The sequence below is a fragment of the Nicotiana sylvestris genome, chromosome 4, assembly GCF_000393655.2.
Source record: "Nicotiana sylvestris chromosome 4, ASM39365v2, whole genome shotgun sequence".
Taxonomy (NCBI): domain Eukaryota; kingdom Viridiplantae; phylum Streptophyta; class Magnoliopsida; order Solanales; family Solanaceae; genus Nicotiana; species Nicotiana sylvestris.
In genome coordinates, this window is record NC_091060.1 from 63,820,452 (window position 1) to 63,839,419 (window position 18,968).

Here is an 18,968-nt window from a genome sequence, read left to right on the forward strand (position 1 = left end):
ATATAGTAGGGGAATTTTACCTCAAGTACAACTCTAAGAAAGGTAAAAGTCTTCGTTTTCGTTAATCACAAATCCGCTGTTGATACAGGCCGAGATCCACGGCGTTATATCCGGTTGGGCGCGGATATCACGGCCCTTCGTTAGTCGTGTGCAACCGTTTGGTTATACCTTCCGAGGTCTTGGAGCCCGAACTGGATTCGGGGGCTGTTGCCTCGATGGCCTCGGTGGTAAGTGCTTCGTTCAGGACTCAGTGCGAGAGGATCTTGGCTTCGATCCCGATTCCGGGTAGTTATGTCATTGCTTCGTTTGCCCTACCGAAAAATCAAAGTGGCTCGCTTACCCTGATTTTGCCCGTATACAATATGTCAATTAGATTGTTTCACGAATTATTTAAATATGCCTATACTCCACGTTTGTCACCAATGCTTCGCTTTCTAAAATGTTAAAAAAATAATACAATAGCTCAACTTCATGACTGAGCATGGTGTACAGGTTAACTACTTCTATATGATCGGGGTGTGAAACAAACATGTTGGGTCAAAATACATACGACGGCTCAAAGTGACAAGATAAATAAGACGTGCTTTAATTTAATTAGTGTTGGAGAATTAGTGGGTATCTCGAAGGGACTGTTGTTCACTAATAAGATTTTTTTTTCTTTTTTGACTCTACTACTTTTTCGTATATATACAAAACTAGGTAAATTGCCCGCGCTTCGCGCGTTCATGGCGTAATTCAATCGCACTCCTTTTATTATATTGTCGTACAATGTCTCCTGGCAGGCAATGGACATTTACAAAATAATTTCAAAAAGAATACTTTAGAAGCATGATCGCACATGAGAAACAAAATAATAAATTTGAATGAGAAACAAAATAATAAATTTGAATCGTGTTACATAGTGAACATATTAGATAATTATTCACCAATAGTATAACTAATTTCTTTTGTAGTTGAAAGTTTGCTAAATAAAACAGTAAAGAAATTTACCTTTCCTTCAACAAAGCGTTTTGTTTCAATGTTATCCTCAACCTTCTTTTCCCTGCATAACCAACGAAAATAAATCATATTTTCAGTGTACATATACATCTGGATTGCCATTTAAAACAATCTATATCACAATACCTTTTGTTCTTTCCTTGTTGTGTATTGCAATTCCAGATTCTCATCTGGAATGAACAACTTAGATACGGTATAATTTTCAAGCCCCTCTTTAATATTGTAATTGTTAAATCGTAGCTTGAAAATAAATTCCTTGCCGCAAAGGCATTGGATTTGTGGAGGTACATTATCCTAGCATATAAAAAAAATCTAATTAGTAGAAGCATCTCGAAGAACTGTAATTTTAATTACAAAGAAGTAGAAATAGGGAAATAACATATATTTCGGCACTGCAATCGGACTCCAACAACTCGTTAATGTTCATCCTGTTCATAAACATCTCTTCCTGTATGGGAATGTTATTGACATGAGAGCTTTCGATAGTTTGTACACCAAGAAATGTGGGACCAAACTTTTGAATCAAAGTTGTTATGTAATCTATTTCTAGATTTACATATATTTTGCTTGCGTATGTGGCAAAAGTAACCTCACCTGTAAATGGTGAATGCAGTTTTAAAACAAACTTTAATGTATATTCAGAATATCAGTAATAAATTACATAGGAATGATTGGTTAACATTAAAAATTACCATGGAATTATTTAACTGTTGTAGGAGTAACTATGACAACATACGGGCCAAAGTCGTTGTATAGAAATGGTTCGAACTTCTCTCCAAATTCTTCCCACAAAGTTATTTTTGATTTTGCAAAAATTTAATTGAGTAACAATTCATATGATTCATCTAATATGTAATCTAAAGATATATGCATAAACAACTTGGATGACAAAATAAAAGTACACACAATAAATCTGGTTTTACGAAGTTAACAAAGTAACAAAATGTAATAAGAGATGAAGAAATGACTGGCTGCTTAACAAAAGAAAGGAAGAAACACCTAAATGTATTTAAAAAAATCTAAGAAGAGATGAAGAAATGACTGGCTTCTTAACAAAAGAAAGTGAAAAATACCTAAATGTATTTCAAATAGAACAAAAATGTATACTAACATCAGTTATACACCAATAGTATCTTTTGTAAAATCTTCCTATTCATTACAGTAAATACAAAATATATGAATACTAACATCAGTTATGTATTAATTATTGCATAGCCTTCTCGGAAAAGTAATAATCTGCATTTTTGGATGGCTTAAGCACAACTGAAGCAGGACGTTTAATATCGTCATCGATATTGAGTGCTTATTCCAGCATGAATTATCAATGGTATAGTTAGTTATCCTGAAGCACAAACATTTTGAAATAATTGTAATGAAGTAACTATTTGTAAGATTGTATAAAGGTCATGTCACAATTTGGAAAAGACTAAGAAATACCTCGCGTGTCTCAGCAACCATAGGGCGTATATTTTGGAATACCTCTTTGTAAACAATATTTTTAATGAATGTAGGATCTTCTGCGTCGTCGTCAACATTTAGTATGGTTAATCCCTCTCTTGTTGTTACTCGGGAGACAACCACATATAATTGACCATGGGTGAATACTTGCTTCGGAAGATACAAGCCGACATGGTTAAGAGACTGTCCTTGACTTTTATTGATTGTCATGGCAAAACATGGCGCCAAAGGAGCTGCCTTCTGTTAAGCTTGAATGGCCACTTTGAATCGTTGGGAGACATTATGATTCTTGGAATTGTGACGCTCGAACCAATGTTCTTTCCGGACATGATGTTTGCGCTGACAGACCAATTTCCAAGATGCCTGACAATTAATCTTGTTCCGTTGCATAGGCCTTCTGTTTGGTTTAGATTTCTGAGAAGCATAACTGGTGTACCTACTTTTAAGTGTATGTCATGATTAGGGATGCCAGGGAATGTTAAGCTATTTAGAAATTCGGTTGGGTACAACAGTTCTTCATCGTTAGTGTTCATGCTCGCTTTGCATACATTGTCAGAGCTGAAATATGTTCTTCCTTCACCTGGTATCATTTTCAGAATTCTATCGTTCAACTCATGTACCATATCATTTTTTGGCGTTAGTATTGCTCTTTCTTTCGGATATGTTGGGTCACTGTAATTTTGTAGGAGACATGGATAAACTGCCTCAACAATCGATCCGATTGGGTCGTTAGATGATTTCATGCATACATCAGGAGGCAATTTGATTAGCTCCTTGTTAATGTCATCGTAAAATGATCCATTTCCAACCTGTAGCAACCATTTGTCAAAAGTAGCAATTTGGTCAGCCTCGCAATCACTTACTTTTCCATTGCATAGTCTCATATTTTGCTTCAGTTCATATATTGTGAAAAATGGCCACAAATAAGAGGAGTTTAGTGATGCATCAACAATATCAGCTCGGGTACCCTTTGGAATAACATGTAATATTTGGCGAAAATCGCCACCACATACAACTGTAAGGCCTCCAAAAGGTTTGTCAGAGCTATTTTCATACCTCATTCGCAGGATATCTCTCAACGTCTTATCTAATGCTTCAAAACATAACTTATTTGCCATGGGGGCTTCATCCCAAATAATTAAAGAAGTTCTATTGAGAAGTTCAGCTAAGTGGGTGGCTTGTTTTATTTTACAAGTGGATTCTACAGTAACATCCAAAGCAATATGGAAGCACGAATGAGCGGTCCTACCATTTGGCATAACAAAGCTGCAATTCCAGAAGTAGCAACGGGAAGAACTATTTTTGATTGTGATCTGAGGTTGGAAATTATTGTATTCCATAGAAATGTCTTGCCAGTACCACCATGTCCATTTATAAAAAATAATCGTCCTTGTTCATTCTCAACTGATGTTATTATTGCATCATAAGCTAACTTTTGGCAATCATTTAAGAGAGCGAATGATTTGTCGTGCAGTATTTTTAGCTCCTCTTTGTCATAGTCTAGCTCCTCATTGAGCAGACGGTTTTCCACATTTCGCAGTAACGCAGAATCTGGTAGCGGCATTCCATCTATGTCTTTCAAACTTTTTCCCATCTTTAATATGATGGTTTCAATCTCAAATAATGTATATGCTTCTACTTGTTTTTCAGTTAACTGTAAATTTTTCAATTGAAATCTCTTTCTCTGTAATGATGTTATATCTTCTGATAAAATTCCACGGTTGTTCTTCCAAAATTTGCTTGAATCAGATACCTGACAGTGAATAAGTATCGTTACAAATAGATGTCTCAACTCATTTCCTGTCGCCCAAAGTGCAGCCTCGGCTAAGCAGTCATTCCACTCTTTATCATCATCTAATAATCCTAACGCATAGCATGCATCTCTATAATTTTTATACTCCACTCCGTTCATAGGAAGTGCTTCCTTTCACAAAGTTAAGCAGCATTCCCATATAAAAACGTTCTCCACTTGCAGCATGTGCGAAGTAAATTCTACCAACTGCCTTCCCACTTTGCCTTCTATTCCAAGTTTTGTCCTTTGCATTCCAGACCCAATGCGTAGGAAAGTCCGAATATGTTAGCTCTCGTGCATCATCATATCTTTTGTTCGCCTCAAACCATTCTGTGAATTTTGTCTTTTCTATGTCCGGTCTGCTAATCATGCTTTCTGCTCGCTTTCCTTCTTCGAATATTATTGTATTTTGTCCCTCTAAATGAAAAGGCAGACGCTCAACTGCCGGCTTTCTATAATGTATATCAAATTTAAAAATCCTCCAGCAAGCTTCTATAGCTGATATGTATCTGCAGTCTAGATATTTATTTATCTCATCATTTTCTGCAGTTGTATTGGTAGATTCTATAGTTGCAGTTGCTCTATCAGACCCTTTATGGACATACTTGAACAGGTACTTCACAGACCTTGAGTAATTGCATAATTCGACATTTATATGTGCATCATATTTGACAAGCAAATCCCTATTGTAAGGGACAACATATCTATTGTCTAAGTTGGCGCCATTTTTCTTGAGTTGAGTACCTGTGTTCCTTCTCCTATAAATAGGAAATCTATCTGAATCAAAAGTTGTTCGATCATTGACTTTCTTCAGAAAATGCTTCGTGCACTTTCCTTGCTTCATACATGGGCAATGTGGATTTAATTCTCCGCAAGGTCCATGCATCATAAAGTTCTTAACAGCATTATAACCGTCAGGATCAACTTCCAAATCAGGTATTTCTGCTGCTATTATTCTGTCAATATGATCCGTGGAGAGGCTTTTTAATGTGGGATGCAGGAAGAGCAATATATGCGCATGAGGTAAACCTCTTTTCTGAAACTCAATTGTATATAAACCTGTAAATGAATAGTATAAGGTTATGGTTAGGATGCAGGCACAAAAGACATGCAGTACACATTCTTTTACCAGCATATGCAGAAGCTATACTATGTAATTATTCTTTGTTTTCCGGCGGTAAAAATTCTCGTGGATTAAGATTGAGATTTAATCTGACATGACAAAAAGGATTTGGTGATATCAATAACAACTGTTGTCTATGTGCATTTGTGCTAAAAAAAGTTATCTATACAAACGTATGATATGTCAATGATTCTTATATGGACATTGGCAGGACTTTTAGAGGCTCATGACCTATGTTGCACGGACTCTCCAAAATACTGCCGCACCCGTGTCGGATTCTCCAAAAATACATTACTTTTGGAGAATCCGACTCTTACCCGGCAATATTTTCGGAGAGTCCGAGCAACATTGCTCATGACAATTACTCCATTGCCAATCCTGGTGAATGGGGTGCTTATGGGTAAAGATTGTATACGAACGTACAATTTAATATCTACTCTGTTTTGGTATTAAGTCCTATAGTTATGTATTATGGGCGTAATTATTTTTGAAGCTTGGATCTGTAGCTAGGGTTGCTATCAGACTGGGATAGTTGGTATAGTTGTGTGCTCTCCAACTCCTTAAGAGCTATGTAACTTCCTTCTAACTTAGTAGTTATTCTTTTGTTTTTTTTGCTTGGACTTGCCATCTATGTCTTTCTTTTGAAGTTATCAAATATAAGTCTAATAGAACTTGTATATATGCATATAAATACATTTCATAATAGAATTATGTAAGATCGTCTAATTCAATTTAGTTAAAATAGCATCAATTAGCATCGTTAACAGTTCAAAATATTTTTGTTACTTATTTTTTCAAGATCCTTTACTATTCCACACATATGTATGATGCATTATATTGTTACCAAAAGTCAGATAACCACATGCGCAACTAAGTTGTTGGATTATGACGAACTTCTTAAAACATAAAGCCTTAAGGATAAACTAAGAAATTATAGTTTTCATACCAATGAGAATTGCTAACATTCAAAAGACCTGTTACTAACACTTGTTTCATGCATATTTATGTTATTAGTAATGTGTGCATTATGTAGTGAATGAGTTAACTTACATGCAATTATTTTTCCAAAAGGCTGCTTTTTTTTTAGATCTTGCATTAGCTGGAACAATTTTATGTGGAAAACTCTGCATATGATATCAACCCGGTTGTCATCGCTCTCTTGTCCAATTAAACGGAGCATTTCATTTATTTCTGGCCACTTTGGGTTGCAAGTGAAAGTAATGAACAAATCTGGATATCCCGCCCACCTACAAATTGCCATTGCATCTTGATAATTTTGTACCCTATATCGAGGTCCCCCAGTGTGTGAAGAAGGCAAGATAATGATTTTCCCTATCATTGAACAATCAGAATCACCTCGGACAATAGCATCCATCAATCCAGAAAATAGATCAGCCCTGAGTTTTTTTTTATTGTTCCGGATATAACGAAATCTTTCTTCTTCAATTGCCATGTAACCATCCACGGCGTATTGCTGCAATAGTCTACCAGCTTGTAGAAGAGTGTGCGCTTCGTTAAGTCTTTGTTGTATCCTGAAGCAGTAGAACTGTCTCATTGTCAATTGTTCTCTCGCGAAAGTTTTGTTGATTACATCTGTCAAAAGAATTCCAAGCCTATATCCATCTTCACCATATGGGTGTATTAATGGGTAAGTCATAGACATGAAACTTGGGTGTAAATCTGTGATTCTTTGATGTCTGTTTTTCCGATGTTCTACTATAACATCTCGCTGGAAATTTTCATCAGTAAGATCACCAATTATTAGTCCTGCAACTTCAGAAGCTGTGGGTATATTGTATTGTCGGCCATCTCTTGTCCTATCGGATAGTAGTCGTAGACGGAAAACAGATTCAGGATGTTGTTTATATCTATCCCTTGCCATTCGAAATATTTTTGCCAAAATATTATGCTCGTCCAGCATTTCAGATAAGCCCTGAACAATTTTAGGATCAACTTCTTCATGGAGCAGACTATTCATTCTGTTATGTATCTCATTTTCAGTATCATATATATAGTGCTGGGCAAACTGTGGTTTTTTCCCAGTTTTCGGCAACAGAGAGCCAATGTGATGATAATTTTGACCACTCATCCTGAAAACATATGGGCCCTTTGAACGATTGATGCTTCTGTCAACTCGGCCTCCCATAGATGTAAATGCGAACATAGAGTTATAAACTATGATATTTTTTCGAAAACTGATACCAAGTTGTCCAGAATCTGTGCTCAAAAGATATTTGAGATAGGGCGGGGGTTGGCTCATTAACGGTAGTCTTACACGGCCTTCCATACAACAAAATGAGAATTTTGGCCGTGTTGTCTGTTTAGTTTTTTTTGTTCGTTCTTCATACCATAAAATGGCCCCACAATATTGGCAAGTGTGTGTTGGAGGGCCAAAATTCCAAGTTGTTGTATTATGACCTGCCAAATAGAAATTTCAACATCAATATGAAGTGGCTTTCAAGTCTAATGTTATTGACATGAGTTGCAGATATATTAGGAGTTTGCGAGCTGTCTTTAAAGTCATTTAAGATTTGTATATCAGTAGAAAGTGCAGAGAACCTCTAATGTTAAAGACCTTCACGGTGTTGAGTATTGGATTGAAACAGGTCCGAAATGAGTGAAATGGATAATGAGGATTTATATAGCCACACCAGCAAGTGTTTTCATGTTCCAAGGACAATTTTTTAAATTGCGAAGAACACTGGACATTCAAAGTGAAGTCCGTTGTTTGCATTTTCTGCTAAGTTGAGCAACATGCTACATTTGTTCCAATTTGGTCCTTTTGAAGTAGGATTTGGTTTATTCAAGCAGAAATTCTATAGAATTGTTTTCCCCTTTGTGTTTCCATATCAGGAGACTTGGTGTTTTCTATAGTATTTTAGTATGCTATCTTTGAACTGTTGAAGTTTGGCAAAATGCCAAAGTCCCACATTGGTTGGGAGTTAAGTTTGGAGGGGATTTTTCCCCTATAAAAGAAGGCCTAATGTTTAGGATTGAGACACACCTCTCATTTGCCTTCTCATCTGTTTAAGGCATTTGTATCTTCTCTCTTTAGTATTATTTCACTTGTATTTTTGGAGTGGAATAAAATATTTGGTTGTGTCCGAGGAGTAGGCAAAATTAGCCGAACCTCGTAAATTCTGGTGTTCCCTTTATTATTGCTTTATTGTCTTATTTATTATTTGGTGGTTGTCATAATTTTTGGTATAGTAGTTGTGACTTATTCACACTCTATACATTTGGCTTCCGCAACAATTGGTATCAGAGCCAAGGTACTGTCTAAGTATGCTCTGTGGTTGCAGCATAGTCTGATCTTCCACATCAGAAAAGATTTATCTTGGTAACTGAGTCAAGGTTCTGTCTGAGTATGCTCTGTAGTTGCAGCTTAGTCTGATCTTCTACATCAGAAAGGAAATAATCTTGATTTGTGTCGTCAGCTATTAAATAATATTTGTGTCAAATATGGGGGACAATAAACAAGAAGAATCTACATCAAGTGTCAACAATACGTCATCATTGGCATCTTCGCTTATGACAAGAATTGTGTCAAATGCGAAATTTGCGGTAGAAATTTTTGACGGGTCCGGACATTTTGGGATGTGGCAAGGCGAGGTTCTAGATGTCCTTTTTCAACAAGGGCTAGATCTGGCCATTGAAGAAAAGAAACCAGATGTTATTGGAGAAGAAGATTGGAGAATTATCAACCGTGTTGCTTGCGGTACCATTCGATCCTACCTTGCTAGAGAGCAGAAATATCCATACACAAAGGAAACTTCTGCAAGTAAATTATGGAAAGCACTGGAGGATAAATTTTTGAAGAAAAACAGTCAAAATAAATTGTACATGAAGAAGAGACTGTTTCACTTCACCTATGTTCCTGGTACCACGATGAATGAACATATCACCAGTTTCAATAAGTTGGTCACAGATTTGCAAAATATGGATACAACTTATGATGATGGTGACTTGGCCTTAATGTTGTTGGCGTCACTTCCTGATGAGTACGAGCACCTTGAAACTACTCTACTCCATGGAAATGACGAAATTTCTCTCAGAGAAGTTTGTTCAGCTTTGTACAGCTATGAACAAAGAAAGCGAGAAAAACAGAAGGGCGGAGAAGGAGAAGCACTATTTGTGAGGGGTCGTCCTCAAAATCAAACGAGGACAAAGAAGGGAAGATCCAAGTCAAGATCCAGACCCAGCAAAGATGAATGTGCCTTTTGTCGAGAAAAAGGGCACTGGAAGAAAGACTGTCCGAAGTTGAAGAATAAGGCCAAACATAACAATGGAAAGGCCATTATGGATTCAAATGTAGCTGATTGTGATGATTCAGACTTCTCATTAGTTACAACAGAGTCATCAACATCATCAGACATATGGTTGATGGACTCGGCTTGTAGCTATCATATGTGTCCCAACAGGGACTGGTTCATGGAATTTCAAGAAGGAGAATATGGAGTCATCCACACAGCGGATAACAGCCCTCTTACCTCATATGGCATTGGTTCAATACGATTAAGGAACCATGATGGAATGATCAGAACATTGATAGATGTTCGATATGTACCGGATTTGAAGAAGAATCTCATCTCTGTGGGAGCCCTAGAATCAAAAGGGTTCAAAATCATTGCAGAAAATGGAGTGATGAGAGTATGCTCCGGTGCACTAGTGGTAATGAAGGCTAATCGGAAGAATAATAATATGTACCGCTATCGTGGCAGTACAGTTATTGGGACAGCGACAGTAACATCCAGTGACGACAAAGAGGCAGAAGCAACCAAGCTATGGCACATGCGCTTGGGACATGCTGGAGGAAAATCCTTGAAAACTCTATCAGATCAAGGATTGTTAAAAGGAGTAAAGGCTTGCAACTTGGAGTTTTGTGAGCATTGTGTCAAAGGGAAACAGACAAGGGTTAAATTTGGTACAGCGATCCATAATACTAAAGGCATTTTGGATTATGTACACTCTGATGTTTGGGGTCCTTCCAAAACACCTTCATTGGGTGGGAAGCACTATTTTGTAACCTTTGTTGATGATTTTTCTCGAAGAGTGTGGGTGTATACAATGAAAAACAAAGATGAAGTGCTGGGAATTTTTCTCAAATGGAAGACGATGGTGGAGAATCAAACAGGCAGGAGGATCAAGTGTATTCGCACAGACAATGGAGGTGAATACAAAAATGATCATTTCAATAAGGTCTGTGAAAATGATGGCATCGTCCGACACTTCACTGTTAGACATACACCACAACAGAATGGAGTGGCAGAACGTATGAACCGGACCTTGCTGGAGAAGGTACGGTGTATGTTGTCCAATGCTGGCTTGGGCAAAGAATTTTGGGCTGAGGCAATTACATATGCATGTCACCTCATTAATCGTCTACCATCTGCTGCTATTGATGGCAAAACACCATTTGAAAAATGGTACGGAAAACCTGCTGTAGATTATAACTCTTTGCACGTGTTTGGCTCAACTGCATATTATCATGTGACGGAGTCAAAATTGGATCCAAGGGCAAAGAAGGCTATTTTTATGGGAATTACTTCTGGAGTCAAAGGATATCGCTTATGGTGCCCTATGACAAAGAAAGTAATATTCAGCAGAGATGTTACCTTTGATGAATTTGCTATGGTAAATAAGGTAACAGAAGATACCAAACAAAATGAAGGTGCTTCTAAGCAGGTGGAGTTTGAGGGAAAATTTATTTTTCCTACACAAGAAGCAGAGGAGGAAACAAATGAAGATTACCCTCTGGAAGGAGAGCCAGTAGAGGAGATTCCAACTCAGGAATCTCAACAACAACTTGAATCAATAGCAACCAGCAGGCCAAAAAGAACAATAACGAAACCTGTTCGTCTCATAGAGACGGTTGCTTGTGCAACCTCAATTGTAGCTGATGATGTTCCTACTACTTATAAAGACGCTGTCCAAAGTTCAGAAGAAGATAAGTGGAGGATTGCCATGAATGATGAAATACAGTCCCTTCATCAGAATCATACATGGAGATTGGCCAATCTCCCGAAGGGAAAGAAAGCAATTGGGTGCAAATGGGTATTTGCAAAGAAGGAAGGATTTCCTAACCAAGTAGATGTTCGCTACAAAGCAAGATTGGTGGCCAAAGGATATGCTCAAAAGGAGGGAATTGATTACAATGAAGTGTTTTCTCCAGTTGTAAAACATTCCTCCATTAGAATTATGTTGGCTTTGGTAGCACAATTGGATTTGGAACTAGTTCAGATGGATGTAAAAACTGCGTTTTTACATGGAAACTTGGAGGAGGAAATCTACATGACTCAGCCAGAAGGATTCAAAGTTGCTGGAAAAGAAAATATGGTGTGCAAACTTGAAAAATCGTTGTACGGATTGAAACAATCTTCTAGACAATGGTACAAGCGATTTGACGAGTTTATGTTGCGGCAAGGGTACAAGAGAAGCAAATACGATCATTGTGTGTATTTGCACAAGCTTAAAGATGGTTCCTTTGTATATCTTCTCCTATATGTTGATGATATGTTGATAGCTTCCAAGAATTTGGAAGAAATTGATAAGTTGAAGATTCAACTGAAGAAGGAGTTCGAGATGAAGGATTTGGGTGAGGCAAAGAAAATTCTTGGCATGGAGATAATTAGAGATAGACGTTCAAAGAAACTCTGTTTATCTCAAAAGGAATATTTGAAGAGAGTACTTCAACGTTTTGGCATAGATGACAAGACTAAGCCAGTTAGTACTCCACTTGCTTCCCATTTTAAGCTAAGTACTACTATGTCGCCAATGGATGAAGCTGAACGAGAGTATATGTCAAAGGTACCATACGCAAATGTTGTTGGTAGCTTGATGTATGCAATGGTTTGCACAAGGCCTGACATTTCACAAGCTGTTGGAGTTATTAGCAGATATATGCACAATCCAGGGAAGGAGCATTGGCAAGCTGTGAAGTGGATTCTACGGTATATTCATAATACTGTAGATGTCGGGTTAGTTTTTGAGCAGGAAGACAATCAGTCTGTAGTTGGATATTGTGACTCAGATTTTGCGGGTGATATGGACAAACGAAGATCAACTACTGGTTATGTGTTTACTTTTGCAAAGGCACCAGTTAGTTGGAAGTCTACTTTGCAGTCAACAGTTGCTTTGTCTACAACAGAGGCAGAGTACATGGCTATTACAGATGCTGTGAAAGAGGCAATTTGGCTTCAAGGATTGCTAAAGGAGCTTGGTGTTGAACAAAAAGGTATCACAATTTTTTGTGATAGTCAAAGTGCTATTCAATTAGCGAAGAACCAAGTTTATCATGCAAGGACGAAGCACATTGATGTTCGGTATCATTTCGTACGAGAAATCATAGAAGAAGGTGGAGTCACGGTGAAGAAAATTCATACTACAGAGAATCCTGCTGATATGCTGACAAAGGTGGTGACTGCGGTCAAGTTTCAACATTGTTTGGATTTGATCAACATTGTTGAACACTGAAGATTGAAGATGAAGACACAACCAAAATTTGTTATTGAGAGAGAATTGAAAATGTGGAATTTTGCCAAGGTGGAGATTTGTTGAAGTTTGGCAAAATGCCAAAGTCCCACATTGGTTGGGAGTTAAGTTTGGAGGGGATTTTTCCCCTATAAAAGAAGGCCTAATGTTTAGGATTGAGACACACCTCTCATTTGCCTTCTCATCTGTTTAAGGCATTTGTATCTTCTCTCTTTAGTATTATTTCACTTGTATTTTTGGAGTGGAATAAAATATTTGGTTGTGTCCGAGGAGTAGGCAAAATTAGCCGAACCTCGTAAATTCTGGTGTTCCCTTTATTGTTGTTTTATTGTCTTATTTATTATTTGGTGGCTGTCATAATTTTTGGTATAGTAGTTGTGACTTATTCACACTATATACATTTGGCTTCCGCAACAATTGGTATCAGAGCCAAGGTACTGTCTAAGTATGCTCTGTGGTTGCAGCATAGTCTGATCTTCCACATCAGAAAAGATTTATCTTGGTAACTGAGTCAAGGTTCTGTCTGAGTATGCTCTGTGGTTGCAGCTTAGTCTGATCTTCCACACCAGAAAGGAAATAATCTTGATTTGTGTCGTCAGCTATTAAATAATATTTGTGTCAAAGATGGGAGACAATAAACAAGAAGAATCTACATCAAGTGTCAACAATACGTCATCATTGGCATCTTCGCTTATGACAAGAATTGTGTCAAATGCGAAATTTGCGGTCGAAATATTTGACGGGTCCGGACATTTTGGGATGTGGCAAGGCGAGGTTCTAGATGTCCTTTTTCAACAAGGGCTAGATCTGGCCATTGAAGAAAAGAAACCAGATGTTATTGGAGAAGAAGATTGGAGAATTATCAACCGTGTTGCTTGCGGTACCATTCGATCCTACCTTGCTAGAGAGCAGAAATATCCATACACAAAGGAAACTTCTGCAAGTAAATTATGGAAAGCACTGGAGGATAAATTTTTGAAGAAAAACAGTCAAAATAAATTGTACATGAAGAAGAGACTGTTTCACTTCACCTATGTTCCTGGTACCACGATGAATGAACATATCACCAGTTTCAATAAGTTGGTCACAGATTTGCAAAATTGGTAGAAGCTGCAGCAGCAGTGTAATTTCCGGCTGAACATTCGTTGACACATTAAATTGTTTAACAATAGCAGATAGCAGTTCCATCAAACCTGTTATAAAGTATTGAAAAAATTGAATATATTAAAATTTGAAATGTTTGGTGAAGTCAGATATTAAAAACAAATAGGTTGCAAAGATGGTTATGTGAACTGCAAATCAAACTATCCATTGCAAAAAAACACAATGGAATATTGACAATACGGACTGTGTAGCATGTAATCTTGAACAATTTGTAACTGCTATTATTAACAGGTAAAATATGATATTTCCGGATGTGCGGCGTTGATATATTCAATGCAAACAGATTCTCAAGACTATGTCAAGGCAAAATGATAAGTAAGGATTATACCCAGTTTATACTTGAGCAAATCCAAGAAATTCTTTCTTAGTAAATAATCAAAGTAACAAAATGTAAGAAGATATGAAGAAATGCCTGCCTGCTTAACAATAGAAAGGAGGAACACCTAAATGTATTTCGAATAGAACAAAAATGAAAATTTCAGAAGCCAACGTAAAGTGAAACACACTAAGCGTATGATGTTAACAAAAGTGAAGTGTTAGTAATGCTGCGGTTTGATTCTTCTTTATGTTTTCTGAAATACTAATTCAACTTTTCCTTCTTTGCTGTGGTCCCTCTTCAATTTTTAGCAGGAAAAAATGAATATAATAGGTGGAAAGATAAAAGTAAGTCTGAAGTATATAAAATAGGATATAGCCGTTATTGATTTGGTGCAAGAAAGTAACTGCCAGGGAGAAGTTGTGTGATGTTTCTCTGAATCGCCATCTACTCTTGTATACAATATTTGGGTGCTTCATAAATATTCAATTAATATTAAATTTAATACTGTAATTAATTGGAACATAAAGGTCAAGTATTATGTTGTGAATACAAGTAAGAAACAACCTTCGTGGGTTAAAGAAAAGGAGATGCTGTTAAAACTTCTGTTTGATAAGAGTGTGTTAAAATTTATTCCATATGTGAATGAATGGCAGAGAACAATGGCAAATGGAAATGTAACTTAAGTTTCATATTGATCAAAAGATGTGTGCATCCTGCTAAAGAAAGAGATTTCAACGTGTGTTATTCTCTTATTTCCATTTCTTTCTCTTTTGTCCTTTCTCAATTGGTGAAACAATGGAACGGCGGTAATCATAGGAACGACAAAAGATATTTAGAAAATTTAAATCTTGAAAGTATGGATTGAATATAACAACAGAAACTTGCCTGAAAAGAAATACGCCCTTGTTTCTTATGTCACTATTTATCTTGCTGCAATTAATAAAACGCTAAAAAAATAAAATTTGCAATCAGTTGATTGTAAAAGTATGAAGTCGGCCTTTTGATAAACATTTCAATCAAATGAGCTAAAGTAATAAGAGTATACGGAAATGCTAGCATTGGTCAAATATGACTAAATTTATTCAGAAAGCAATTTGCGCTTGGAATACAAAAATTCATGGAAACATAAAATAACAGCAGAAGTAGTGACATGATAGATGCAGTAAAATAAATTAGTGGTGTTGATGAAACTGCTACCTATATGAGTAAATGAAACTCAAAATGTTTTGACGTTGTTTTGTATTTATGTAACTTTCACTTAAAATGTTCCAACCAAAGCGGGAACATTTTTCTTCAAAGTATGGCAAATTGTGATACTGTCTATTCTTATTTTAGTACGCTTTTTTTTTTTTGCTTTTTTATTGCAAGTATTTTTTTCTCAGTGGTTATTTCATGATAGTAACAATAGAGAAATTTCTACATCACTACAACTTTCTACTGCAGAGATCATCATGAAAAGCACAATAGGGAACAATAATTTAGCCTGCTCTTAAACAACTTTAAAAGTTCTAAAACCAACAAATAAACACTCTACTTCTTGCTTTTTTTGGTTGCTTGCTCGATAACTTCATCGTCATGTATGATTAGGTTTCTCTTTCTAATCTTTCTTGATGAGGTTCTTCTCCCCTTACAGTTAACATCGTCATTGACATGTGGATCTTCTGGAGAGTCTTCAAAGTCCTCCAAAGAGACAGCAGTAGATTCCTGAATAGTTTTCAGGAAAATTATAATTTACAGATCTATCAAATATGCTAATTTCTTTTGTAGCTGAAAATTTGCTTAATAAAACAGTAAAGAAATTTACCTTTGCTTCAACAAAACGTTTTGTTTCAATGTTATCCTCCACCTTCTTTTTTCCCTGCATAACCAACGAAAATAAAGCATATTTTCAGTGTACATATACATCTGGATTACCATTTAAAACAATCTATATCACAATACCTTTTGTTCTTTCCTTGTTGTGTATTGCAATTCAAGATTCTCATCTGGAATGAACAACTTGGATACAGTATAATTTTCAAGCCCCTCTTTAAGATTGTAATTGTTTAATCGTAGCTTGAAAATAAATTCCTTGCCGCAAAGGCTCTGGATTAGTGGAGGTACATTATTGCTTTCCAATGATAGCCTATTGAACAACTCGTGGGCAAATGTATCGAGGAGCTTCTCCACAACAGCATTAAATAATACCACAGTAGTATTTCCAGTTTTGTCTCTTACTTTGACATGTATTTTGTACCTATGATTATACAGTCAGTTTAAATGAACGACAATATAATCAAATTTACATTATTAGTCGCTTCCTTACTTCACCAAAGGAAACTTGCATTCTTTTGCGCAAAAGTGACATGTGTAGACACCATTTGAAGGTACAATCTTCTTTGAACACAAGTTGCATGAAATGTAGTACCAATCAAAATAATTATCTACTTCTGCAATGTTTCCCCTCACTGTAACAATGTATTCCTATCGTATAAAAAACTCTAATTAGTAGAAGCATCTTGAAGAATTGTACTTTTAATTACAAAGAAGTAGAAATAGGGAAATAACATGTATTTCCGCACTCCAGTCGGACTCCAACAACTCAGTAATGTTCATCCTGTTCATAAACATCTCTTCCTCAATGGGAATGTTATTGACATGAGAGCTTCCAATAGTTTGTACACCAAGAAATGTGGGGCCAAACTTTTGAATCAAAGTTGTTATGTAATCTATTTCTAGATTTACATATATTTTACTTGCATATGTCGTGGCGAAAGTAACCCCACCTGTAAATAGTGAATCCAGTTTTAAAACAAACATTAATGTATATTCAGAATATCAGTAATAAATTACATAGCAATGAACATTTAACATAAAAAATTACCACGGAATTGTTTAACTGTTGTAGAAGTAACTATGACAACGTACGGGCCAGAGTCGTTGTATAGAAATAGTTCGAACTTCTCTCCAAGTTCTTCCCACAAAGTTAATTTTGTTTTTGCAGAACTATAGGTAAAAAGATGAAACAAAATTTAATTGAGTAACAATCCATATGATTCATCTAATATGTAATTTAAAGATAAGTGGCTTACTAATCAGTTATAACTTGGATGGCCCTTTTTTTCTAATTGCTTCCAACACTCTCCATGTCACCGATGGCAGTTAAACAACCAACCACATCTACAATATCAAATTGAAAGAAGTAATCATTTCATAACTACATTGCTATTGCGATAAATATAGCAGGAAACATTGATCGTAATCAGTATACCTGATAGAACGGTGTTATTGTTCAGCCTTGAGTCGATCATGTCGGGTTTTATAAACTGGAATCCGTTTATTGGAATATTAACAATACCTTCTTGTAGTTCCTGGAGTGCAGTTGTCAGGAAGAAAGAAATTTTGAAATTACTTGTCACTGGTCTATATACACCAGAAGCCTCACTAACTTTGAAGTTCTTAATAAAATAGACTGATCCTTCACTGAGCAAATTCTTGTACTTATTTACTAAATTCTTGTTGATTGTAGCATGTATCAAAGTTTCCTGGTAGAAGAAAAACAGTTAGTGTTTTCAAAGTTAATAATTACAAATGCATAATAATTAAAAAAGGATAAGACACATGTATTACCTCTTCATCTATAAGGATCATGTCTGTACTCATTAGTTCTCTGTTTCTCTTGAAATTAATAGAGTCCCATTTCCGGCAAACTCTAACCCTCACGGTCCAATCATCCCTAGTACTATTCAAGTGTGTAAGAAGAGAATACGCCATATCGTATATAAGAGTTTTAGGAATAGGAAAATAGCGTATGAGATTAAGAAGGATAGCAGAAATTGTTTGTTTAAGAAGGATAGCAGAAGTTGTTTAAGGACAATGGTGTGCGTGGATTTTATATAAAGGATTCGGTTAAAAATTTTAAACGATGCCAACAGTTAATTGGAAAGTTACAACCCTTTAGAACAGCCACTATAACGGAGGGAGTTTTTGCACATGAGGATGAAGAGGGCGACGTTATGTCGTTTAACACTTCAACTTTCCGTATATGAATTTATATTGAATATATACATTATTTATTACACAATTATTTAGGACTTTTCAGAATAACCAATATTAGAAGGCATTCGTGAGATATGCCAAAGAAAGTTGCAATGAAAGCTAACCGATTTTACATACCATCAAAGAAGAGAAGAAGGCAACTTCTGAAATAGGTTGAAGCAAATCTTCTTTACAATTTGACTCTTCTATGGTAAAATCTTGTTAAATTGGCGGAGAGGGAAACAAATTTTTTGGCGGAAAGGGTAAATCATAGGTTTTTGAATGTCACTAATGAAGAGGCCGGAGGGTATTTGAATAGGGGAAAGGGAATTGTAAATGCAAAGAAGGTTGGGTAAATTGGAGCAGGTGCAATGCAATTGGGAATTTAAAGAAGCGGCGACTAAACAATATGTGAAGCATTTTTTTTTTTTTTTTGTAATGTAAGTGTGAAACTACCGCAAAAAACCTGGAGGCGAGAAAATTGGATTGCTGGTTATTGGGAGTGCCACCTCACCGGGGCTAGGGCCCTCTATTATATATATATATATATATAGTTTTTATACTTATTTACCCGATTTAGCCAATTTTTCCTATGTATAAAAAGT

General features: G+C 36.2%; 3 protein-coding genes and 1 pseudogene across 5 annotated transcripts; all 4 read right to left on the reverse strand.

Annotated features, from left to right (window-relative positions):
* Positions 1-1,027: 1,027 nt before the first annotated feature.
* On the reverse strand, positions 1,028-3,575 carry LOC104237481 (uncharacterized; annotated as a pseudogene).
* Positions 3,576-3,658: 83 nt separating this feature from the next.
* On the reverse strand, positions 3,659-7,518 carry LOC104237479 (uncharacterized). Its single transcript, XM_009791633.2, has 3 exons — positions 6,423-7,518; positions 4,356-5,308; positions 3,659-4,210 (listed from the first exon to the last, which is right to left on the reverse strand). The coding sequence occupies exons 1-3, from the start codon at positions 7,516-7,518 to the stop codon at positions 3,659-3,661; spliced, it is 2,601 nt and encodes an 866-aa protein (XP_009789935.2).
* Positions 7,519-15,779: 8,261 nt separating this feature from the next.
* Positions 15,780-18,695, reverse strand: LOC104237476 (uncharacterized). Of its 3 annotated transcripts, XM_009791630.2 has the most exons (10): positions 18,502-18,695; positions 17,956-18,067; positions 17,597-17,870; positions 17,418-17,505; positions 17,210-17,331; positions 16,894-17,111; positions 16,652-16,809; positions 16,288-16,582; positions 16,151-16,204; positions 15,780-16,050 (listed from the first exon to the last, which is right to left on the reverse strand). In XM_009791630.2, the coding sequence occupies exons 6-10, from the start codon at positions 16,954-16,956 to the stop codon at positions 15,877-15,879; spliced, it is 744 nt and encodes a 247-aa protein (XP_009789932.1). In that variant the 5' UTR covers positions 16,957-17,111; positions 17,210-17,331; positions 17,418-17,505; positions 17,597-17,870; positions 17,956-18,067; positions 18,502-18,695; the 3' UTR covers positions 15,780-15,876. The 3 variants fall into 3 exon arrangements, with proteins under 3 accessions (XP_009789932.1, XP_070027692.1, XP_009789931.1); XM_070171591.1 differs by having other exon boundaries at positions 17,213-17,331; positions 17,956-18,695; XM_009791629.2 differs by having other exon boundaries at positions 17,956-18,695.
* On the reverse strand, positions 17,450-18,099 carry LOC104237478 (replication protein A 70 kDa DNA-binding subunit D-like). Its single transcript, XM_009791632.1, has 3 exons — positions 17,956-18,099; positions 17,597-17,870; positions 17,450-17,505 (listed from the first exon to the last, which is right to left on the reverse strand). Exons 1-3 carry the CDS (start codon positions 18,097-18,099, stop codon positions 17,450-17,452), a joined length of 474 nt encoding a protein of 157 aa, XP_009789934.1.
* Positions 18,696-18,968: the final 273 nt, after the last annotated feature.

Bases quoted from the DNA above. Each gene is read 5' to 3' on its own strand.
- LOC104237479 (XM_009791633.2), bottom strand. From the start codon at position 7,518: ATGGGAGGCCGAGTTGACAGAAGCATCAATCGTTCAAAGGGCCCATAT. The intron at 5,309-6,422 runs GTAAGTTAACTC...ATTCATTTACAG, and splicing joins TTTTGGAAAAATAATTGCAT to GTTTATATACAATTGAGTTT. The intron at 4,211-4,355 runs GTATAAAAATTA...ATTCACTGTCAG, and splicing joins CTTCCTATGAACGGAGTGGA to GTATCTGATTCAAGCAAATT.
- LOC104237476 (XM_009791630.2), bottom strand. From the start codon at position 16,956: ATGTTTATGAACAGGATGAACATTACTGAGTTGTTGGAGTCCGACTGG. The intron at 16,810-16,893 runs GTTATTTCCCTA...TTTATACGATAG, and splicing joins ACTGGAGTGCGGAAATACAT to GAATACATTGTTACAGTGAG. The intron at 16,583-16,651 runs GTAAGGAAGCGA...GTATAATCATAG, and splicing joins TGCAAGTTTCCTTTGGTGAA to GTACAAAATACATGTCAAAG.
- LOC104237478 (XM_009791632.1), bottom strand. From the start codon at position 18,099: ATGGCGTATTCTCTTCTTACACACTTGAATAGTACTAGGGATGATTGG. The intron at 17,871-17,955 runs GTAATACATGTG...TTCTTCTACCAG, and splicing joins TGATCCTTATAGATGAAGAG to GAAACTTTGATACATGCTAC. The intron at 17,506-17,596 runs GTATACTGATTA...TTGATATTGTAG, and splicing joins CAATAACACCGTTCTATCAG to ATGTGGTTGGTTGTTTAACT.